A 20,586-nucleotide genomic window follows, 5' to 3' on the forward strand; every position below is an offset into this window, starting at 1 on the left:
CAAGGATCATGATTAAGATCAATATAAAGATCATAGAACCTTAAGAATGAATGGAGATTGTAGAAGAGAATAGTTGCAAGGATACAAGATCTTCTTCTTCATAATCTCAACAAAGAGAATAAATTAAGTAAGAGAGTAGATCAATTCCATACAAAAGAGATTACTAACTCTTCGATTGAAGAACAAGAGTTGAAGAACTTGGCTCTTTGCAAAAGTTCTTCACAAACACTAAGGAGAGGCTTTGAGAGAGTTTTTCCACGCTCTTGAGGCTTTAGAACAAAGGAGGCCACAACACGACTTCCATTATGATAAGAGCACCAACAAACTCTAACAGATGATCTTTAAGTGTATCTGTTCTTTGTTGGTCGATTGGCCTCGGGGAATCGACCAAGCAAGACAAGAAAAGGCTACCAAAATAGGGAATTGAAGGTCTAAATCAAGTCCAAAACCCAATGAGCTTCTCCCTAGACAAGAAGGCAAATATAGCTGCGTATGCTTTGGCCAAGGAAGGAGCCTTAACTCAGGAAGCCTTTATATACTTGCACACACCCCCCACTCATGTAGTCGTTAATGTTACTTGATGTTTTTATCTTTAGGTTGTAATTGCGGGTTCTCTTTCTTTTTTTTTTTTTTTTTTTTTTGGTTTGCCAACTCGGTTTATAAACCGGTGTTTGACTCGCGTCGCACACCTGGTGTGGTGGGTGGAGTCTTCCAAAGAAAGATTTTTTGCATCCACACACAAGGATTCGATACTGGAACCTTGCTTAAACGAACCAAGCAACTTACCACTTGGACCACTTTATTAGTATTAGGTTCTCCTTTCTAATAAAGATCTTTCTTACTTAAATAAAATAAATAATTAATAAATAAATAATTAATAAATAAAAACATTTTACCCACGAAAGTATTATAAAAAACGACTGAAGGATGAAGACTCTTTGAAACCGTGGCACCTAGGGGTGTCAACATGGTGCGGTTTGAGCAAGCGGTTCAAAGTTTGGGCCTAACTGCTTCGGTTGGAAACCCCAACCCAAACCAACCTCATTTAAAAGATAAAGGTTTCGGTGCGGTTCGGTTTGGGCGGTTTGGGTTCGGGTAGACTAACGGTTTGGCCTAATGGTTTGGATTCGGTTTGACTAATGGTTTGGACTAAATTAAAAATCAATATTGAAATTTAATTTAATTTTTTCCTCAACTCCAAATCCTAGTTTCTCACACACAAAACTACAAAAGATAGAGGATCAAGACTCCAAGTAGATCCAACGACAAGTGATGGCATTAGCTTGATCCAAACCACTTAAGAGTTTTTTTTTTTTTGTAAAGACTTAAGAGTTAAGAGTTGTCAATTAAGACTTTTAAATTTTAAAATAATAAAACTAAATGAAATTTGAAAATTAAAAGTTAACAATTAAGAGTTAAGAGTTAAGAGTTATCAATTAAGACTTTTATATTTTAAAATAATAAAACTAAATGAAATTTGAAAATTCAAAAGTTAACAATTAAGATTAAGACTTAAGAGTCAAGAGTTATCAATTAAGACTTTTAAATTTTAAAATAATAAAACTAAATGAAATTTGAAAATTAAAAAGTTAAAACTTAAACCGTTAAATGTATTAACAACTCTCAACTACTCAAACTTGATTCTCAACGTCTCAAACACCTAAATTCATGGATCATTAATTACATTTAAACAATACAAAAAAAAAAAAATTACATTTAATATTTTAATTTTATTTATGTAAAAGACTAACGGGCTGACAGGCTGCACACGGGCTGGGCCCGGCCCAGCCCGAAACCGTTCGGGCTGAGGACCCTCAGCCCAATTACGGCCCATTAAGGATCGGTTCGGGCCGGTTCGGGCTATAACAGGCTGGTTCGGTCCGGTTTTAACGGTTTGGGTTGAAAATTGACACCCCTAGTGGCACCCATGAAGTATCGGATAAATAATGTAACGGTGTTCGGTGGATATCGGTGGTTATCATCCGCGACATTTTCGAGGTTGAAACTTTGAAGCTCGTCTCATGGGTCAAAGAAAGCAGGTATTTTCATCAGTTCTGTAGAACTGATATAAGGGTCGACGAATGTGATTTTTGAACCAATTGAAGATTGTTTGTGTGTGCACATGTTTCATTATTAATGGAGTTCACTCTTAGAATCTCCTCGGTTTCATCGTCCACTCCTTTCAGTTCCCCTTTCAATGCAGATTCAAGGTTTCAGCCCAGAGGACGAAAATCCACCATTAAGCTTTGTGCCATCTCCTCTGGCAACGGCTCTTGTTTTAATGGGGTTAGTGAATATCAGAACTTTCTTTCACATGGGAATTTTGTATTTTGTTTGTATTTTTCTTGGTTAATTCGTATGACTATGCTTTTTCCTCAAGTAATAACTGTTGGAGAAGTTGTGCTTTTAATTGATTGTTCCACTTGTTGCTTGCTTGTGACTTTCGTATTCAGCTTCTCTTCGTCTTCTAGGGTTCATGCTTCGCTGCCCTTCGGTTAAGTGATTAGAGTTTTGTGTAAAGTAGTTGGGTTTCACGCTCTTCTGGTGAAGTTGGCTTTGAATTTAATGTTCGTTTTAGCTCTCCCTGCGATGCTGGAGTTTTGGTTTCTAGATTCTCCTCGTAAAGAAAAGTGGGGAGAACACCAAAGTGCAACACATACCAGCATTTGTTTTTCATCAAACAGGGGAATTTTTTATTGTTTTATTATTTAAGCTTTTATCCATCAGATCGAATCACCAGAAATGTGTAAGATGGCAATTTCTTTTAAGGGGAGATGTTCTTTGAGCCGGCTGTAGAGGGTATACCTGCACCTTCTCTCTCTTCCTCTCCTTTATAATTTGAAATGACAGCTCTGCGTCGTATTTGGGTAACTGTTTTGTTGCTCCTCATTGATACACTTTCTATGCCTCAGAGAACCCTCCCCCTATAAGATCAGTATATGATATCCATGTATGAATGTGCATAATGGGTGGCTGCTGTTTGCAGTATAAACTATTGCGCCCCTCCACCCCTCTTCCCTTTCTCTTTTCCCTAGCAGTTGTAGATCTGCTGGTTCTCGTTGAATTTCCTTGTACAGGAGAAATTGCAATGTAAAGATTAAGACTCCACCCCACACCCCTGCTGGGGGTTTACAGTTTGGAAACATCATTCATATTGAAAGAGCACTTCTACGAGCTCTTCCATTCATAAGGACTCCTCTGCGCCTAGTTTGTATGTAAAAATAGGATCACTGAAGTTAAAGGAGCTTTTTAGGTAAAAAAGAACAAGTAGCATCAAGAAGGATTAAAGTATGCAAAGTTCCAGGCCCAGATGAGATCCCAATTGAGGTGTGGAGAAACGTAGTTCTTTGCTGCATATCCTGGCCATCCAAATTGTTTAACAAGATTATGACTGCTAGGAATTGCAAGACAAACGAAAGTGAAGCTTTGTGGTCCCAACCATTGAAACCAGAGAGACTTCCAAATTGTGATTACTAGACAGGCTTAAAGTTAATGAGCCATACCATGAAGTTACTGGAGAGGGTTATTGAGACATACTTGAGAAAGTAGACTTCTATTCTGGAAAACCAATTCAGATTTATTCCAGGAAGATACTCAATGTAGGCATTTTTTATTTTTAAGAGTCTATGAAAGATACAGGGAGGGCAAGAAAGATCCTATGGTGTTTGTAGATCTTGAAAATATGGAGCCAATTTGGAATATTTTAGGCAAGAGAAGATTGTCATCTTAATACATAGATATAATTAATGATATGTATTATGATGTGGTGATATGCATGGATCAGCTTAATGCTCTTATCTGATTTGCGCTTGTCGTGAACAATTTAACTAGAGGCATACAAGATGATGTCTCACACTGTGTGATATTTTCAGGTGATGTTATGTTGGTGAAAGGGACAAAAGCAGGGATTAATGCCAAAGTGAAACCATTGAGGTGTCAACCTGGTAAATGAAAAGGTCTGTAGATAAGCAGAACTAAGACTGAATACATGGTGTGTAACTTCAGCTGCTTTGGGAATTGGGACAGATAATGTAGTAGTGTATATGTATGAGGAAAGTCCTGCAAATGAACTACTTTTAATATCTGTAATTAATTGTTAAAAAATAAGGCGAAATAGGTGAAGATGTTGCCTATAGAATTAAAATAAAGTGGATGAAATGGAGAGACACAGCTGGAACTTTTTGTGATTATTGTAGGAAAGTCTTATAGATCTGTCATTAGACCTATCTTGTATGGGGGAGAATGCTGGGTTGAAGAAGTACCATACAAATCAGCCTAGTGTTGTAGAGATAAGGGTGCAAAGATGGATATATGGGAAAACTAGGAAGGATGAAGAGAGGACTGATCATTTTAGAGTTGGGTTTGGAGTAGCTTTGATACATGATAACTTAGAGAGAGTCATTTAAGGTGGTTATGCCATGTGCAATGGATGTCTTTAGGAGCCCCCCAATTTGGATTTCAGAGGAGCGATGTGATTCTAATTAAGAGTGCTAAAAGAACGAGGGTGATGTAGGTCATGTGAAGATTATTAGAAACATTAATTTGTCTATGTAGGGCCCCACATTACAAATGATTTGAAAGCATTAAACAAAGCTTTTTTTGAGCCATCCTAACTGATGTGAACCAAATTCTAGGGTTTAGAATACTAGGATTTTGCCCTAGAATTGGGCTCACTCCAGGATCCTCTCTCTGCAAACCAGCAGTCTTCAGGGCTGTAATGGCCCTTAATTGATGATTTCTTGAAGAAACTAGGGTTTGCAACAGTTAGGGCTACGCCTAGAAGGTTCGGCCAGGCTTAGGATTGAAGGAATTTGAGTTTAAGGGTTAATACTATGCTGTAGTTGCAGTTTCGAATCTGGGTTGAACTTAGGTTTAGGTTTCAGAGGTTTTAGAGGTTAGGATAAAGAATATTAGGGTTTGGCTACTGCTGTTGGTTAAATTCAGGTTAGGTTTTATAAGTTGTGGGCTTGGAGATTAGGTAATAGGAATTCGGTTGGGCTGGGATGGGCTGTTGTGTGATGTTTTGTAATTTTAGATCAGTCCTAATCGGTTTGGGTTAGGACTCTTAAAAGTGAACTAGGATTAAGGGAAAGGTAGAATGGGAGTGAGAGATGGTAATCCTAAAGGGTTTGGGGTTTTGTTGGGTAATTTTGAAGTCATTGGGTTTCTAGTAAAGCTAGGTTTTAGGGTTTCTAGAGGTTGAAGATGAATTGCTGAAAATTCTAACACCTAATGGAAGAAGGTTGCTGCTGCTGCAAGGTTTAGGAGGGAATGGGGAAGCTTGTGTGAGCTTGGGAGAAAGTGAAAGGGGCTTGAAAGGGTAGGGGAGGTGCTGTACTTACTTGGAGATGGAAGAAGGCTGTTTTAAGGGATAAGTTTTAGGAAATTTTAGTCAAAGGGCTGCCTTTACAGCCCAAAATACCCCTGGATCCAAATAGGGGCCACAGGGACCTGGAAACAATTTACATCACCAACACTCTTTATGGCATCAGACTATTATTAAATGTAAGAAACCTTATCCCTTAAAACAGTTTCAACTAGATGCACTTGTCTCGTTATATGTTGATAAGAATCCTCTAATTCATTTACAAAATTAATACAAAAACACCAGAAATTTACAAGATAGAACTGATTTTGGTAGAAAACAAGCTTTAAATAATCAAAACAACAATTGAACTTGAACAGAGAAAAGAGAGAAGAAGAAGAGGAGAAGAGAGATGAAGAACCAAAGAGAAGAGGCCTCGTGATTCTAGCTAAAGAGTCTAGAATCACAGAGCCTTTTATTTATAGCTTCTAATGAATCTAATATAACTTAAGAGACAAGTAATTGTCCTCTAGAAAAAAAGGAAACAAAAAATTACAGTTTTGGTAACTTCCTAGCTTCTAAAATAGAAAGTTATGAAAATAGAAACTACCACCAAAATAGAAACTATGCTTTCTAAAAGCTCCTAAAACTTATGTAGCAAGACTCCTACATTAGAAATAGAAAGTAGAATAACATCAATAGCATAATATTGTTCACGTGAACGAACGTGAACAGTAGAAATATCCCAAATTTACGTATACTTCAACACTCCCCCTCAAGCTGGAGCATACAAATCTCCCATGCCCAGCTTTGCAACAGATAGATTGAAAACTTGATCTGAACAGAGCTTTGGTGAACAAATCAGCTAGTTGGTCAGTAGAGCTCACAAAAGGAGTCGCTATAAGCTTCTTCTTGACTGCATCACGCACAAAGTGACAATCTACTCTATATGCTTCGTTCTCTCATGGAACATTGGATTACTAGCAATGTAAGTGGCTGCTTGATTATCACAAAACATTTTCATAGGGGCAGAAACTGGAAATCCCATTTCCTCTAACAATGAACGAAGCCACATCAATTTAGCAATGGTGTGGGCCATAGCCCTATTCTCACCTTCAAAGACTAGATCGGGCAATGGTGGACTGTTTCTTACTCTTCCAAGTCACAAGATTTCCACCAAGAAAAGTACAATAACTTGTGGTTGGCCGGGATCAATGACGGATCCAGCCCAATTTGCATCGTGAAAAGGCAACCATGTCCATACTCCGATTTGGTCGATAGATGAGCCCTTTTTCGGGCGCACTCTCGAGGTACCGAAGTACACTGCATTTCAATGGGCCTTCCTAGGAGACTGCATAAACTGACTCAACACTCCAACAGAATAAGAAATATCAGGACGAGTAACAGTAAAATAAATAAGTTTTCCAATAAGACTCCTGTAACAAAGGACATCATTTAACAAGTCACCATCATCACGTCCTAACTTCAACTGAGGATCCATGGGAATGTCGCTAGGTTTAGAAGCAAGCATGCCGGTCTCGGTCAAAAGATCTAACACATACTTCATTTGTGACAAAATTACTCCTTGTTTACTGCGGATCACTTCAATCCCCAAGAAATATTGTAGATCACCTAAATCTTTGGTTTGGAAAGATTTCTGTCAGTGTGCCTTGACTGTATGGATTGCATCAACATCTCTCGCTCGAAAGGACGATATCATTAACATAAACTGCTATAATGACAACACAATCACCCCATTGCCTAACAAACATAAGATCGTAATAACACCGTACAAAACCTAAAGACTCCACAATCTTACTAAATTTCTCAAACCAAGCCCATGGAGACCGCTGAGTCCATAAATCGCTTAATGAAGCCTGCAAATACGAACATTGTCCTCCCCCTGAGCAACATACCCTGGAGGTTGCTCCATATAAACTTCTTCATGAAGATCACCATATAATAAGAATGCATTTTTTATGTCAAGCTGAAAAGAGGCCAATCATAATTCACAGCCAAAGATATCAAAACACGTATTTAATTAAGTCTTGCCACGGAGAAAAAGTCTTAAAATAATCCACACCATATGGTTGTGTATAGCCTTTAGCCACCAAGTGGGCCTTGAGCCTTTCAACCGTACCATCAGAATGGTACTTAACAGTATACACTCACCAACAGCAGACCACATCTTTCCCAATAGGTAAGTCTACTAAAGACCATGCATGACGTGAATGTAAAGCATCCATTTCCACATCCATGGCAACTTTCCAGCCAGGAATTTTAAGAGCTTCGGTATGATGGGTTGGAATATGAATGGCAAACATTGACAAAGCAAGGCAACGAAAGCTAGGAGGGAGATGAGAGGTACAAACAAAATTGAAAATAGGATAAACAATGTTAGAGTGTAAAGTACAAGTACGAGTACCTTTCCTTAAAGCAATTGGTAAGTCATCTGAAGGCGGAGGGGTATCTCCACTAGAAGAATCCACCGGTGGAGAGGATGAAGAAGGAACATCCGTAGGGCCAGCTTCAGGCTCCACTAAAGGAGAGCCGCTAATATTGTTAGGAGGAACTCTACTATTTATAATATCATGGTTATCAAAGCGTCCGCCTAGGCGGCAAAGCGGTTTTTGAACCGCCTAAATTGTGACCGCTTAACTAACGGTCTGATTTCTTGCCGCTTTTTTTGCTTAGGCACTACCGCCTTACTGCTTTTTGCACCATATTGTCGCCTAGATGCTAAAGCAGCCGCTTTTTTTACATTTTTTAATTTGTGCATATATATTTATTATTATTTTTTTGAACCATAATTTATTCTACAATGCCGTATATAAATTTAAATATGTGAGCCATTTGGGAATCGAGGCCCAATTTGCAAATGAACTCCAAGGCCCAAAGTGCCTGTCGGCAATAGAATGTGAAGCATGAGCCATATTCAACATTGATAATCAATGAATCATTAAATAAATAATGACTTGGAAATCGGAATAAAAAGATCTATTAATTTATCATGTCGGCACCGTTTGGTTAAAAAAGGAAAAAAAAAATGGATACATCAATTCTGATTCCAATTCGAATATTATTCATGTATATTTAACAAAAAAATCATGTTAAAAATAATTTGTGAAATAATTTCACTAAACTATGTATGAATAATATTGTTATTCATAATTGTGATTCTTGAATGTTTTTTATTTTTATGAATGTGATTGTTGAATGTTTGTTTAGTACTTTAGTTTATTATAAAAAGTATTTGTATTAAAAAGTAGTTATATTAAAAATATTGACTAAAGAGTCACTTTATTGCCGCCTAAGCGCCACTTAGTCGCCTAATCGCCAAGACGGTGCCCCAATCGCTTTGGTCGCTTTGCCGCTTTAATAACCATGCACAATATGTGCTACCAACTTGTGTCTCCGCTGACAAACCTGTAGAGGAACATTGCTAATGGAAGGAACTAAAGATGGAATAGGAGGAATATCATCCAAAACACAGTTTTCAACAGACACAGATTGACTAGGATAATAAGGAGTGTCCTCAAAAAAGGTCACATCCGCACTTTTAAATTGTTTGCGAAGAACCGAATCATAACAACGAAAACCTTTTTGAGTATGTGAGTACCCAAGAAAATACACTTAACAGAACAGGGGAAAGTTTATCCAAAGGATGTGGTATGTGAACAAAACACACAACCAAAAAATTTGGGTGGAACTAAAAATGGTTCTCTATTGGGAAAAACAATTGAAAAAGGAGATTTTTCAGAAATCAAAGTCATAGGCATTCGGTTAATTAAATGACCAAGAGTCAAAACCGCATCACACCAAAGAACTCTTAGAACATTCATCTGAATCAAAATAGCTCGTGCAACTTCCAAAAGGTGACGATTTTTACGTTCAACCACTCCATTTTGTTGGGGAGTGAATGAACAACTGGTTTGATGTATCATTCCAAGAGAATCACATAGGTTAGATATATCACGTTGCACATATTCTAAAGCATTATCAGACCGAAAAATTTTAATAGAAGAGAAAATTGAGTCCGAATTTCATGAATAAAACTTTTAAATGTAGTTAAGAACTTTGTCCGATCCTTTAAAAGATACAACCATGTAAGAGTAAGACGGGAGAAATCATCCACAAAAGTAACAAAATATCGAAAACTATGCATATTACTAATTCTACAAGGGCCCCAAATATCGGAATGAACAAAAGAAAATAAGGACTCACTACGAGAGATAGAGCGTGGAGGATAGGTGGCACGATGATGCTTCCCTAATTCACACGCTTCACAATTTAATCTAGACACTAATTTAAAAGAAGCAAATAAAATTTTTAATCTAGGTAAAGACAGATGGCCTAAACGACAGTGCCACTGGAGAGCATCTACACAATCATTAGAGAGAGCCGCAATAGGGGTAGCATAGTCCAGATAGTAGAGTCCGTTCCTTTCACACCCTCCACCAATCGTCTTCCTCGTGTGAAGGTCATGGAAAACACAATAAGTGGGAGTAAAAATCACAGAGCATCTTAAAGGAAAGTTAACAACATGAAGTACGGATGATAAAGTAAAAGGTGTAGGAGAAACACTTCCAGAGCCTAGAATAGGTGTGGAAGTCCCATTAGCTATGACAACAGAATTTTTAGTGGTAGATTTTAAAAAAGTGCTAAAAAGTGATGACTTACTAGTCATGTGGGAAGAGGCTCCTGAAACGATGATCCAAGCGGTGGGAGTAGAAGTGAGAAGTGCTGTGTTACTTGCATGAGAAAGTGTGGTAGCAGAAGTACCAGTGGATGTGGAAGCGCCAGTCTCAATATTTTGCAATCGGCGAAGGATTTGGCTTACATCATCTTTTAGAGTCTTAGACAAGTCCCCTGAAGAAGATCCAAAACCACTATTGTTGTTTGCTATAGTGTCAGTACCACCATCAGAAACAGTATGATTGGCAAGGTGCTTGGCCCACTGTGGTTTTCCATGTTTGGCCCAACAAAGCTTCCACTAATTGCCCTGTTTTTCCGCAATGAGTACAAAGTCGAGATGTCTTATCGTACGCTTAAACACCACAACCTCCAGAAGACTTGTTAACTCCCCCTGAACCACGACCACGTCCCCTTCCACGAGAGGTAGTGAAGGCTGAATTTTTTCCTTTAGAACTTTTTTTTGGAGAACTCCCTTCAGGCAAGGCAATATGTTGAAGTCTAGAATATGCTTCACTAAGGTTAGGAACATGCTCACCAGCAAGAAGATGTCCTTTGACAGATTTCAGTTCAGGGTTCAATCCTGCAAGAAACTTAGACACAAAAATTTCATTCTGTTGGGCCTTAAGCTTCTCTATATCAGTGGTGAGAGGTTGAAAGACATTCAACTCCTCCATCATGCCTTTAAAGGAGTTGTAATAATCCTGCAGAGACTTATCAGCTTGTTGAAATTGAAATAGCTTTTCATAAATACTAAAAATCCGAGTCATATTTTTAGCTTGGGAATAGGTCTCTTGCAAGTCATCCCATATTCCCTTTGCAGTCTTATGGAACATAACATTCGCTACAATATCAGGTTCCATACTATTCCACATCCAAATTTTGATGATTGCATCATCTTAGATCCAACTAAAATAGGATTTAGTCTCAAAGAGGAGGTTCACCCTCAATGAACTTAAGCTTACCTTTTGCAAGTATGTACACATGAACCGCTTGTGACCACAACAAGTAATTAGAACTACCTTTGAGCTTGATAGATGTAATTTGAACATTTACATGATCTCCTTGAGATCCTTTAGATTCAGCCGTACCCATGGTTGAGTCACGTGTAAGTGAAGACATTAAATTGAGGTAGATATCACCCAAATCAGTTTTCCAAAACTTGAAGTAGAATGAGCACAAAAAAAAAATGATGCAACCTTAGGACTGAATAGGAGAAAAAAAAGGTTTGCAGCAAAAAAGAGGTAACAAAGTTAGGTAGAAAACAATATTTAATCCAAGTTTTGGAATGTGTAAGCGTAAGGTAATAGGTAGAGAAGATCAGTTCACATGAATATCTAATCTAACAGTCCATAATATACGATTTAGGCGGCAAGACACCAAGGAAAACGAGGAAAAAAAGAACTTCAGAAGAGGTTATTGAGAACAACACTGTATTGATTCAAAAAAGCTCTGATGCCATGTTAGAAAACAAGCTTTAAATAATCAAAACAATAGTTGAACGTGAACAGAGAAAAGAGAGAAGAAGAAGAAGAGAAGAGAGATGAAGAACCAATAGAAGAGGCCTGTGATTCTAGCTAAAGAGTCTAGAATCACAAAGCCTTTTTATTTATAGCTTCTATTGAATTTAATACAACTTGAGAGACAAGTAATTGTCCTCTAGAAAAAGGAAACAAAAATTACAACTTTAGTATCTTCCTAGCTCCTAAAATAGAAAGTTTTGAAAATAGAAACTATGCTTTCTAAAAACTCCTAAAACTTATGTAGCAAGACTCCTACATTAGAATAGAAAGTAGAATAACATCAATAGCATAATACTGTTTACGTGAATAGTAACGTGAACATTAAAATATCCCAAATTTACGTATACTTCAATAGGTTTTAATGGTGCTAGTCACCCCCAACACCTCACGGTGCCAGTCACCCCCCAACACCTCACGGTTTCCTCACCTACGGCTGCCCAAAACTCACACATCACATTTGGTCCCCTCTCCACTCAATTTTCCCTCTATTTATTATCCCTCAACTAACCCTAATACTCTCTCTCCTCCACATGGCATCATCCTAGGGCCCTAACACTACTGGCCCCTCGAAAATCACCTTGTCCTCAAGGTGATGGAAATTTTGAAGTTTAGTCGTCTTATGGGTGCCGCATAACCATATTAATTCAGCATCATCCTCCCAGGCTGAATAACACACCCATTGCCCAAGGAACAACTGTCGTCCAATACCCCCCTCGCAATGTCACCTTGCAGCATGGCCACCGGAAGTATTAGCACGGTGCGAGTTTGTATGTGAGCACCACCACCAAAATATACCCCTACTGATAACCCCATGTTCAGCATCAAAACATTTTTGGTTCGGTAATGCTAGAGTCCGAAAGGAGTGAGGCAATGGAATTGTAGATAGTCCGAAAATCATTCCTCTTTTCAAGGATATCTGCTGTGAAACTCATGCGATTTGCTGCATGAAGCATCCAATCTGTCCAACCCAAATACAGTGCTGCAATACAGTGGGGAGTAATCGAAGGATACTGCTGCGGAACAAATGGACTTTCACATTTGTAGCGCCAGGGTATACGCCGTTCTTGGCAGGGATGTGAACAACAAAGGCAAAAGGTGACTAGGAGAGAGGAGGATCGACTACTAAAGCCTCAAGATTGCCAATGACAACTCAATTAGACTGGAAGTGGGAGAGGAACTCCAAAATTTTTGGTTCAAAAGCGCCTTCTGTGAATCTCAGAGCAGTAGCTCGAGAACAGTCGACAAGCATCGCAGTCCTGGCATTCTGCCCCTTTGCAAACGAAAACAACCCTGTGAGGAACCTCGGGTCCTTGTGCTTCCTCCTCACGAGCAGCCTCCTCGGTAATAGCGCCCCAAACTGGCCATCATTATTTGTGCGACAGCCCCAAGGCAAAGCTGCGAAAAGACTAGGGAAATAGCACGAAGACTTGGAGTGAAGCACTTGGTCTGGAAATTTCTATCGCCGGCAACGAAACCCACCCCCATCGCACCGCTACAACTCCATTCATGCCGCCTGCTTTTCGTCTCGATTCTGCGAGGTTGAAGACGATGATATCCCCATTTTGTGGCTTGGGCAAGCCCTGGTTCGAATTAGTTTTAGGTGTGGGTCATGGTCCAACTGAGTTATTTGGGTCCAATTTATAAATGAGATATATTGGGTTTTGTTGTGATGAAATGGGCCAGGCCCATAGTGGGTCTTTTGAATCGGTGGGGTTTAGACACTTAAACCCATTAGTAGAAAAGGATAGGTTGGGTATTGGGTTAACGGAATGGGCTGGGCCTAGGTTAATAGAATGGGTTGGGCCCTAGGGGGTTTCTTAGGGCACCTAATGGCCTGGTCTTTGAATTTGGTTCGCTTGGCCCTGACTTTGCGGTCATGAGTTGGGCCCAAATAAAGAAATCGTTGGTCCGTAGAGTATGAACCAAACCCATTAACTGGCTTAGTGTAAGCCAAACAACCCCCTAACTTCCTCCTCATCGTCTTCTCCATCTTTGGCGAGTAGCAACCCTAGACGCCGCCTAGAATTTTCGGCCTTTCTCCCTCGCTTTCGCCTTCATCCAAGGGGGTTTCTCTATTGCTCGCATCGCCCAATCGATTCTCCATCTTAAGTGATGTTGCTTCCTTCTTTGTTTAGTATCAGAGTCCTTTGCACCTTCGTTGATTTTTGCTTTTCGATCGCACCCTGCCCCATCACCGACAATAACCGCATAACATGGCTTCTGGTCTCTTAGATGTGTATTGAGCCTTGTGATGAACTTTGGGGTGTTGGTTCGAGCAAGCAAACCTCTCTTGTGCCTTTTATTGCAAGTGTGGCATGAGACCCCCGTTACATTCCATTGATCTCTTTTGGTGATTCCACTTGGCTCTTTTCCTATCGGTTTGGCCGGGTCTTCCATTTCTCTTACTCCATTAGCGTCTATAATTTCTTCTTGGTTGTTGTCCAAAATCGAGTTCACGTTTGCCGCCTGGCTCTTATCGAAATCAGTTTGCAGGGCTTCTTTGAAACCCTTCCAATGAAACACCGGCCAATTTCTCTAGTAAACCCACTTTGATGCTTCTCCATCCAAATGCTCGAGAGCTATTCCGAGCCAATATTCATGTTCAATTTGGTGTTGCCGACAAAATTTCTCGACTTCAGTCAACCATTCTTGCGCTTGTTCTTGACTGGAAAACAACGATAGTATCATCTCACCTCCCAAGGATCGTTAATGCTCTGATACCAATTGATAAGAACCCTCTAATTCATTAAAAAAATTAATGCGAAAACACCAGAAATTTACAAGATAGAATTGGTTTTAATGGTGTCAGTCACCCCCAACACCTCACGGTGACCCTCAGCCTACGGCTGCCCAAAACTCACACACATCACATTCGGTCCCCTCTCCACTCAATTTTCCCTCTATTTATTACCCATCAACTAACCCTAATACTCTCTCTCCTCCACATGGCATCATCCTAGGGACCTAACATATGCTATTCTTGATTTTAATAGTTATTGATGACATGTTATAAATTACTTATTTATAGTGTTCTTTTGGCTCCAAAAATGCATTTCCATACGTATCTTGATCATTTCCATGTGCATCTCTAGTGTAACTTCAGTGTGATACATCTCGTAAAAAATGAAAAAAATAAAACAAAGGAATAACGAAAAAAAAAGGGAAAAAAATAGGAAGGCCTACCCACTGCACAAGGCTTCTGCTTTTAGCATGGTCTGGGAAGATCAAGTGGACTAGGCCTTACCCCTATTTTCAGTGAGGCTGTGTCTAGCACTTTAACTCATGGCTAACTGTTCAACAAGTGAGCACTACACCAATGTGCCTAGTACACCCTGATATTATACCACACCTTGTACTGAACTACTGATACTTCAAACCATGACCAAGAGAAGATTCTTCATGAGCCATTCAGTGGGATTATACCAATTGCGGATCATTTTCCTTGAGATCGATTCATAGAAAGCCTAACGGTGGGAAGTTCTGATGGTTAGATGTGGGTCAGACCTAATTTCAAATATAACAGTAAAAACACATTACAAATAGATTTAAGGCTAAATGAAATTTCCATCTCCTGGACTATCCAAATTGAGACATCCCTCCCCCACTTATTCAGTAATGATGTTGGCCTCCCCTAATTTGGAAAGATTCTGCCAACCAAACCTATTCCGTGATATAAACACTGTTAAGTGATGATATCGGCCTTAATAATATCATTCAAAGCCAAAAATATTGTTATTCCTAAAGACTAGAAATTTCAATATATAGATAAAAAGCAAAGCATATTGATAGTGTAGAAAATCACAGAGAAGAGAAACTATAGTGCTTTATAGTGAATATCCATCCATAAGAGGTGTAATGTGATGGGTGGCAGGGAAAGAATGTTATGAGAGAAAAGGAAGGAATGGAGTAGACATAGTGCAATAGAAGGAAGGGAGAGAATCTTGGGATGAAAAAGAAGTACCTCCCTCCTAAAAGAGATCAGAGACTAAATAATGGATGAAGGAGACATTTCTTGCCAACCGAGAGGATAGAGAGAAGAGGGAGGGGCGATAAACACCGTTGGCAGCCAACAGTATTCCAGATCATAAATTGTTGATTTATACATCATGATGCCCTTTCCTTATGGTTTGAACTTTTAGGAGAAATGGTAGCAAACAAAATTTAATTCATTCCTGTCAGCATGATTCATGTGGAGTTTATACATATTTGTAGGCCAAAAAGAGAGAAATGCAAATGTTGAATCACTTCATTAACAAAGGAAATGTTAGCAAACAAAATTTAATTTGTTCTAGTCAGCATGATTCGTGTGGAGTTTATACATATTTGTAGGCCCAAAAGAGAGAAATGGATATGTCGAATGACTTCTTTTGAAAAAGGAAAATTTTGGCACCCTTCCTAATGTACTTTGTAATTTCACTTCCACTCATCAAGTTTCACTATTTACATGTAACACTGCTGATTCCCAAACTAATTGATTATTAAACCCAGTGTGTTATTTGTTACCATTAGTTCCAAAAGACGAGTACTTTTGTCTTTTTATGACCAATATACCTCCTTCAGTCATTCTTCTTCTAGATGAAGAACTCGTCCACCGCCACCACCTCCATGGACTGTTATTCGTCCTGCTCACCACCAGCACTTGTGTACTCTTCGTGCTCCTGATCATTCTGACAAACAACTTAATGTAACTTAATGAACAGCCCAGATTTTTTTTTTTTTTTTGAATACAGAAATGATTTTGTATATTGTTTAGCAAGTAATGTAAGAAATGAAGCTAGAGAAGGGAGACACTCAAAATGAGCAATAGAGAGGAACATAAACTTAATTCTCATAATTTCTATCCTCTAGTAATTGATTGAAACAAGTGGATTTGTTAGAGGTGTGTTCTAGTTTTTTATTTTAAGTAGAAAAGAGAAGAGTACTAAATGATTCTCTTATGTTAACCCTTAATATATGGAGCAAGAGATCCAGGGGCAGGCTTTGAAGCTGCTCCGTGGTTGAACCCAAAGAAGAAATTGTCAGTTTCTCTTCTCTGGTAGTGGAAAGTGTTCATGATTGTTTGTAGAAGTCAGACGGGTTACAAGAGGAAATCAATGCCCATTGCCTGTAAAACCAAGTTTATTGCGGAAGAGAGAGGGAGAGAGAGATTGAAGGATTTTTTAACAACTTCCTGTCAAACCAAGTCTGTGAAGAAGGCAGGAACTGGACCAAGCAAGGCAAGTGGGAGTCGGTGCTGGAGCTTCAGCTTTGTAACCCTCTATGACTCGTCTTGAAAGAATGTTTCAGTTTCCCAAGGCTCTTCGAATAAATCTAACTACGGTAAATCCTACAATTTGGCTTTCTGGATTGAGATTATATTGATGATCAGAACATTTCAATGCAGGTTCCTTCTGAGTAGTGTTGTTTGCTGGTCCGGTGTTTAGATGGTGCCCTCTCCTCCTTCACCGATCTCCTTGTAAAAGTCATTCTCTTGAACTCCTTACTCTACTTCCAAAACCTAACAAAACCCCCTCTTAATCTCCCATCTACTTCTCTTCCATGCCCAGCCTCCATCACCACAACCTGCAACCTGTCTTCTTCCTCTGATCTGCCCCATACAAAGAGTTCGGTTTGGTAGGGTTGAAAGGTATTTTGGTGAACTGAATGTCAGTTCTAATATTTTCAGTGTACAGTTAATGGATTGGTTTTTTTTGTTTGGATGAATTTAATTTAATTTTTTTGGATGACTGATGGAGACGGTTTAGTAATCAATTAGATTTGGAAGTAGGGGAAGTATGTGTAAATAGTGAGACTTGTAAGCTTCCTTTTGATGGATTGATTTAAAAATTGGAAGACACCGTATGACTATTAATAAATAACTAACTTGGCCCATGACGTACAAAGTAATAAAACCATCAAATACGTAAATCAACATCTATCATTGGCCCCCAAAATTAGGCTTATTCTTTTGTTGGATCAAATAAATAACCACGGTGCATAATAAAGTTCATATTTAAGATCTGGAAGGCCAAAAATATCTTAAAATGTTGAGGTCATACTCCTGCCTACCCTTTTTTTTCAGCTGTAAATATCTGCTGTCTTGATTAATAGAATTTTCAATATGCATACTAGTAGTGATGAGGTAATAACTGAACTGTTTGAGGAACTCTGGGTCCTTGCACTTTTCATGTGAAGCTGTGTAGACCAGCTCCTAAAGGCCCAACACTAAAGGGAGCTAATGTTGCAGCTTGCATGGTCCTGTCAGAAGACTCAGCATGTAAAGCTGAGGTTGTAATGGATAGTCCAAAATATCAAGAAGAAATCAAAGAAAGTTCAAAAAAATTCTGGAGGAGAGAGTAATGTACTTAATGTGGTTTCACTTTTTTTTTTAATTTTTTATTTTTTATAATAATAATTCCAGAAGATGGCTAGTTTTCAGATAATAAATGAACAGAACTGGAAACAGGGGTGGGTAACTGATCCAATTTATTAATAGCTGTGCTGATATTTTATACATCATTTCTTCAATTTAGATATTGCTTTGTACCAGTTAAAACTATTCTTCCTGCTGTACTTTGTGATTGTTTGTCTATCATGTGAATAGGGAACAAACAATACAAGCATTAATAGTTTTGTCATCAGCTATGGGATCACATCTAAGAGAAATTCTGAACAATGTTTACTTCCCAGATTTTGTCCTTTTCTGAATGGTACTTTTTGGTAACACTTCTTGACCTCCCTTCCTTTGTTTTCCCTATGTTTGTTCAGGTTAGATCAAATTCAGTTGTAGATGTGAATAAAAAGAGAAGCAGCATCGAATCTCAGTTTTGCTATGATAAGCCTATTCCTGAGGAGATAATTGAAAAGCCAGTTGGTTTGCCTTTGGCTGAAAAGAGAATTGGGGAGAATTCCCGGTGCCTTGATTGCCAAGCTAAAGGTGCAGTTCTTTGCCCAACCTGCTCTGGTTCGGGTTTATATGTTGATGCTATATTGGAAAGCCAGGGAATCATTGTCAAAGTTCGATGCCTAGGTAAGTATTTCCTTTGCTAACCTTCAAAATTTTCAAATATAGAAGCTCTGTCTCTTTTCTGCGGTTTGTTAAAAATAACTAGGAATTCTTAAGTGGCTTTCATTTAATGTAGTTGACGATTAGTGTGTGCAGTGCTTCTAATTTATCAATACGTGAAATATTATACAGATTAACCTAAAAAAGATAGAAAGTTACTGACAGTCACCCTTATTACCATTTTCTTTTTTCCTGTTGACTTTTTAATGGTAAGAAAAGAAAGTTACAATTTGGATTTCCAACTTTAATGAACTGTTAACTAATCATCCTTTCCGACTCCCCCCGACCCCCCTCTTCCAATCCCTTATGTGTTATATAGGTTGCGGTGGCACAGGGAACACAATGTGTTCAGGATGTGGGGGACGAGGTCATATTGGAGCTAAATGACTTTACAGGCTACGGTTATATTTTGAGCAGTTTTTTGTAGCAGATGCAAATCACTGATCCTGAGGTTTGCATGTATCTTGCTTTCTAATTTGTCTTCGATTCAAAGCTCTGGTGAGTTTGTTTAAGGGCATTCATGAAATTGATTTGTCCATTTGTAATTCAGCATCAATATTTAACACCCAAAAGAAAAAGAGAGATTCTTGGTTGGATCAAATGAAAGAATTTTGCTGATACTTGGGTAGTTGGTAACTAATGAAACGGAATAATTCGCTTTCCCTTTGGGTTCATAAATAGTTTCCCAGGTTTCTGTATTTTCCAATTCACTTTTTAAAATTTCAGTTTCCTTGGCTGCCAACAGTAGTGGCAGGGAAATTTCTTCCGGATCAAACATCCACCCAATGAATGTATCCTGGAAACAGGTTATTGGTAGGGGTGCTTCCCATCTGATCAGATCCACTCTCTGTGAAATGGAGCAAAGTATATTAGTGAATTATTGGTTGATCTTCTGGCTCTTGCGTTCCTTTGTTGATGTTTTCCGTGGTTCTGTTTAATCCTCCAAAGAAGCCCTGATAGCTAGAGACTAACAAACATCATGGTAGAGGAGTTCCCATGAGTGACATAAGATAAATTAGGAAAAGTTGTAGCCACCCTTCATAACATAAGGACCAGATGAAGAGGCCAAGAAGTCTCAAATTCAGGTAGGAATTGTTCTAAAATGTGGAAGTTAGTTATAATCCACTGGGTCTGTGGTGGGTGAAAAAGTTCAACTTAGCAGCTTCAAAAAGGCCGAGCAACGTCGAAGGATCACCAAAAGGGGCACTTCCTAGCTTCTGTAAGTACAGGTGCCATGCTGCACACCAGAAAAACCTCACCTCCGCCGTTCGAACCAGTCGCTTCAATCCCTGCAATCCAACATTCCTGATGAGAAGTCGAAGACCAACAAGGAGAGTCGTTTATAGAAGCAAGAGGACATTTAGAGAGGAAATAGAAAAATCAGAAAGAAACATCTGCAAAGCGTTAAGCCAATAATGAACAGTATGTAGCATGGAGGAAGGGCTTACCTTTTGATTTTTGGAAAATAATTTTATTTCTAAAAACCCTAATATAGAGAAAAACCAGATGAAGTTCCTCCTTTTCGAGGCAAAAATGTTACAAAAATTCAAACATAAATGCATTAAAGAGGGAGCCTGTAAGTACTCAGATATCAAAATAAGAGGGCCTGCATCCCTGAGATGCCTAGCAACAGTAAATGAAAAGGTGCCAAGTAGATTTAAATCATCAAAACAGCAGCAGAAAAGGGCGCAAAATTGACTGCCCATAAGAGGACCTTCGAGCAATCACACCTTCTGGGGAGGTAATCCATTAAGAAGTCTCCCAAAAAAAAAACCTTATAGCTTGGAGGTAATCTTCTTTTGATTCTTTTGAAATTTCTCTCTTTCAATTTGATGCAAATTTCCCTCTTACCACTTATTCATGTGTGAAATATCAGTACTTCATCTCCCGGTTCAGATAAATTTTTGACGGTAAAGCCAATGGTAGAAGAGTCATTGTGTTCTGTGTGAAATATCAGTACTTTTTTCTCAATTAAATCCTGCCTCCACCCCTAGTTGCTTGTGCCTTAGGGTGGCCATTGC

At 38.8% G+C, this 20,586-nt stretch overlaps 1 protein-coding gene across 1 annotated transcript; it reads left to right on the plus strand.

The window, feature by feature from the left end:
• The first annotated feature begins 1,957 nt into the window (after positions 1-1,957).
• Positions 1,958-20,080, plus strand: LOC149024369 (uncharacterized). Its single transcript, XM_089144640.1, has 3 exons — positions 1,958-2,286; positions 18,268-18,529; positions 18,885-20,080. Exons 1-3 carry the CDS (start codon positions 2,137-2,139, stop codon positions 18,950-18,952), a joined length of 480 nt encoding a protein of 159 aa, XP_089000766.1. The 5' UTR covers positions 1,958-2,136; the 3' UTR covers positions 18,953-20,080.
• Positions 20,081-20,586: the final 506 nt, after the last annotated feature.

Source organism: Hakea prostrata, chromosome 2 (assembly GCF_041222555.1).
Source record: "Hakea prostrata isolate BN-2017 chromosome 2, UWA_Hpros_2, whole genome shotgun sequence".
In the NCBI taxonomy this organism is placed as follows: domain Eukaryota; kingdom Viridiplantae; phylum Streptophyta; class Magnoliopsida; order Proteales; family Proteaceae; genus Hakea; species Hakea prostrata.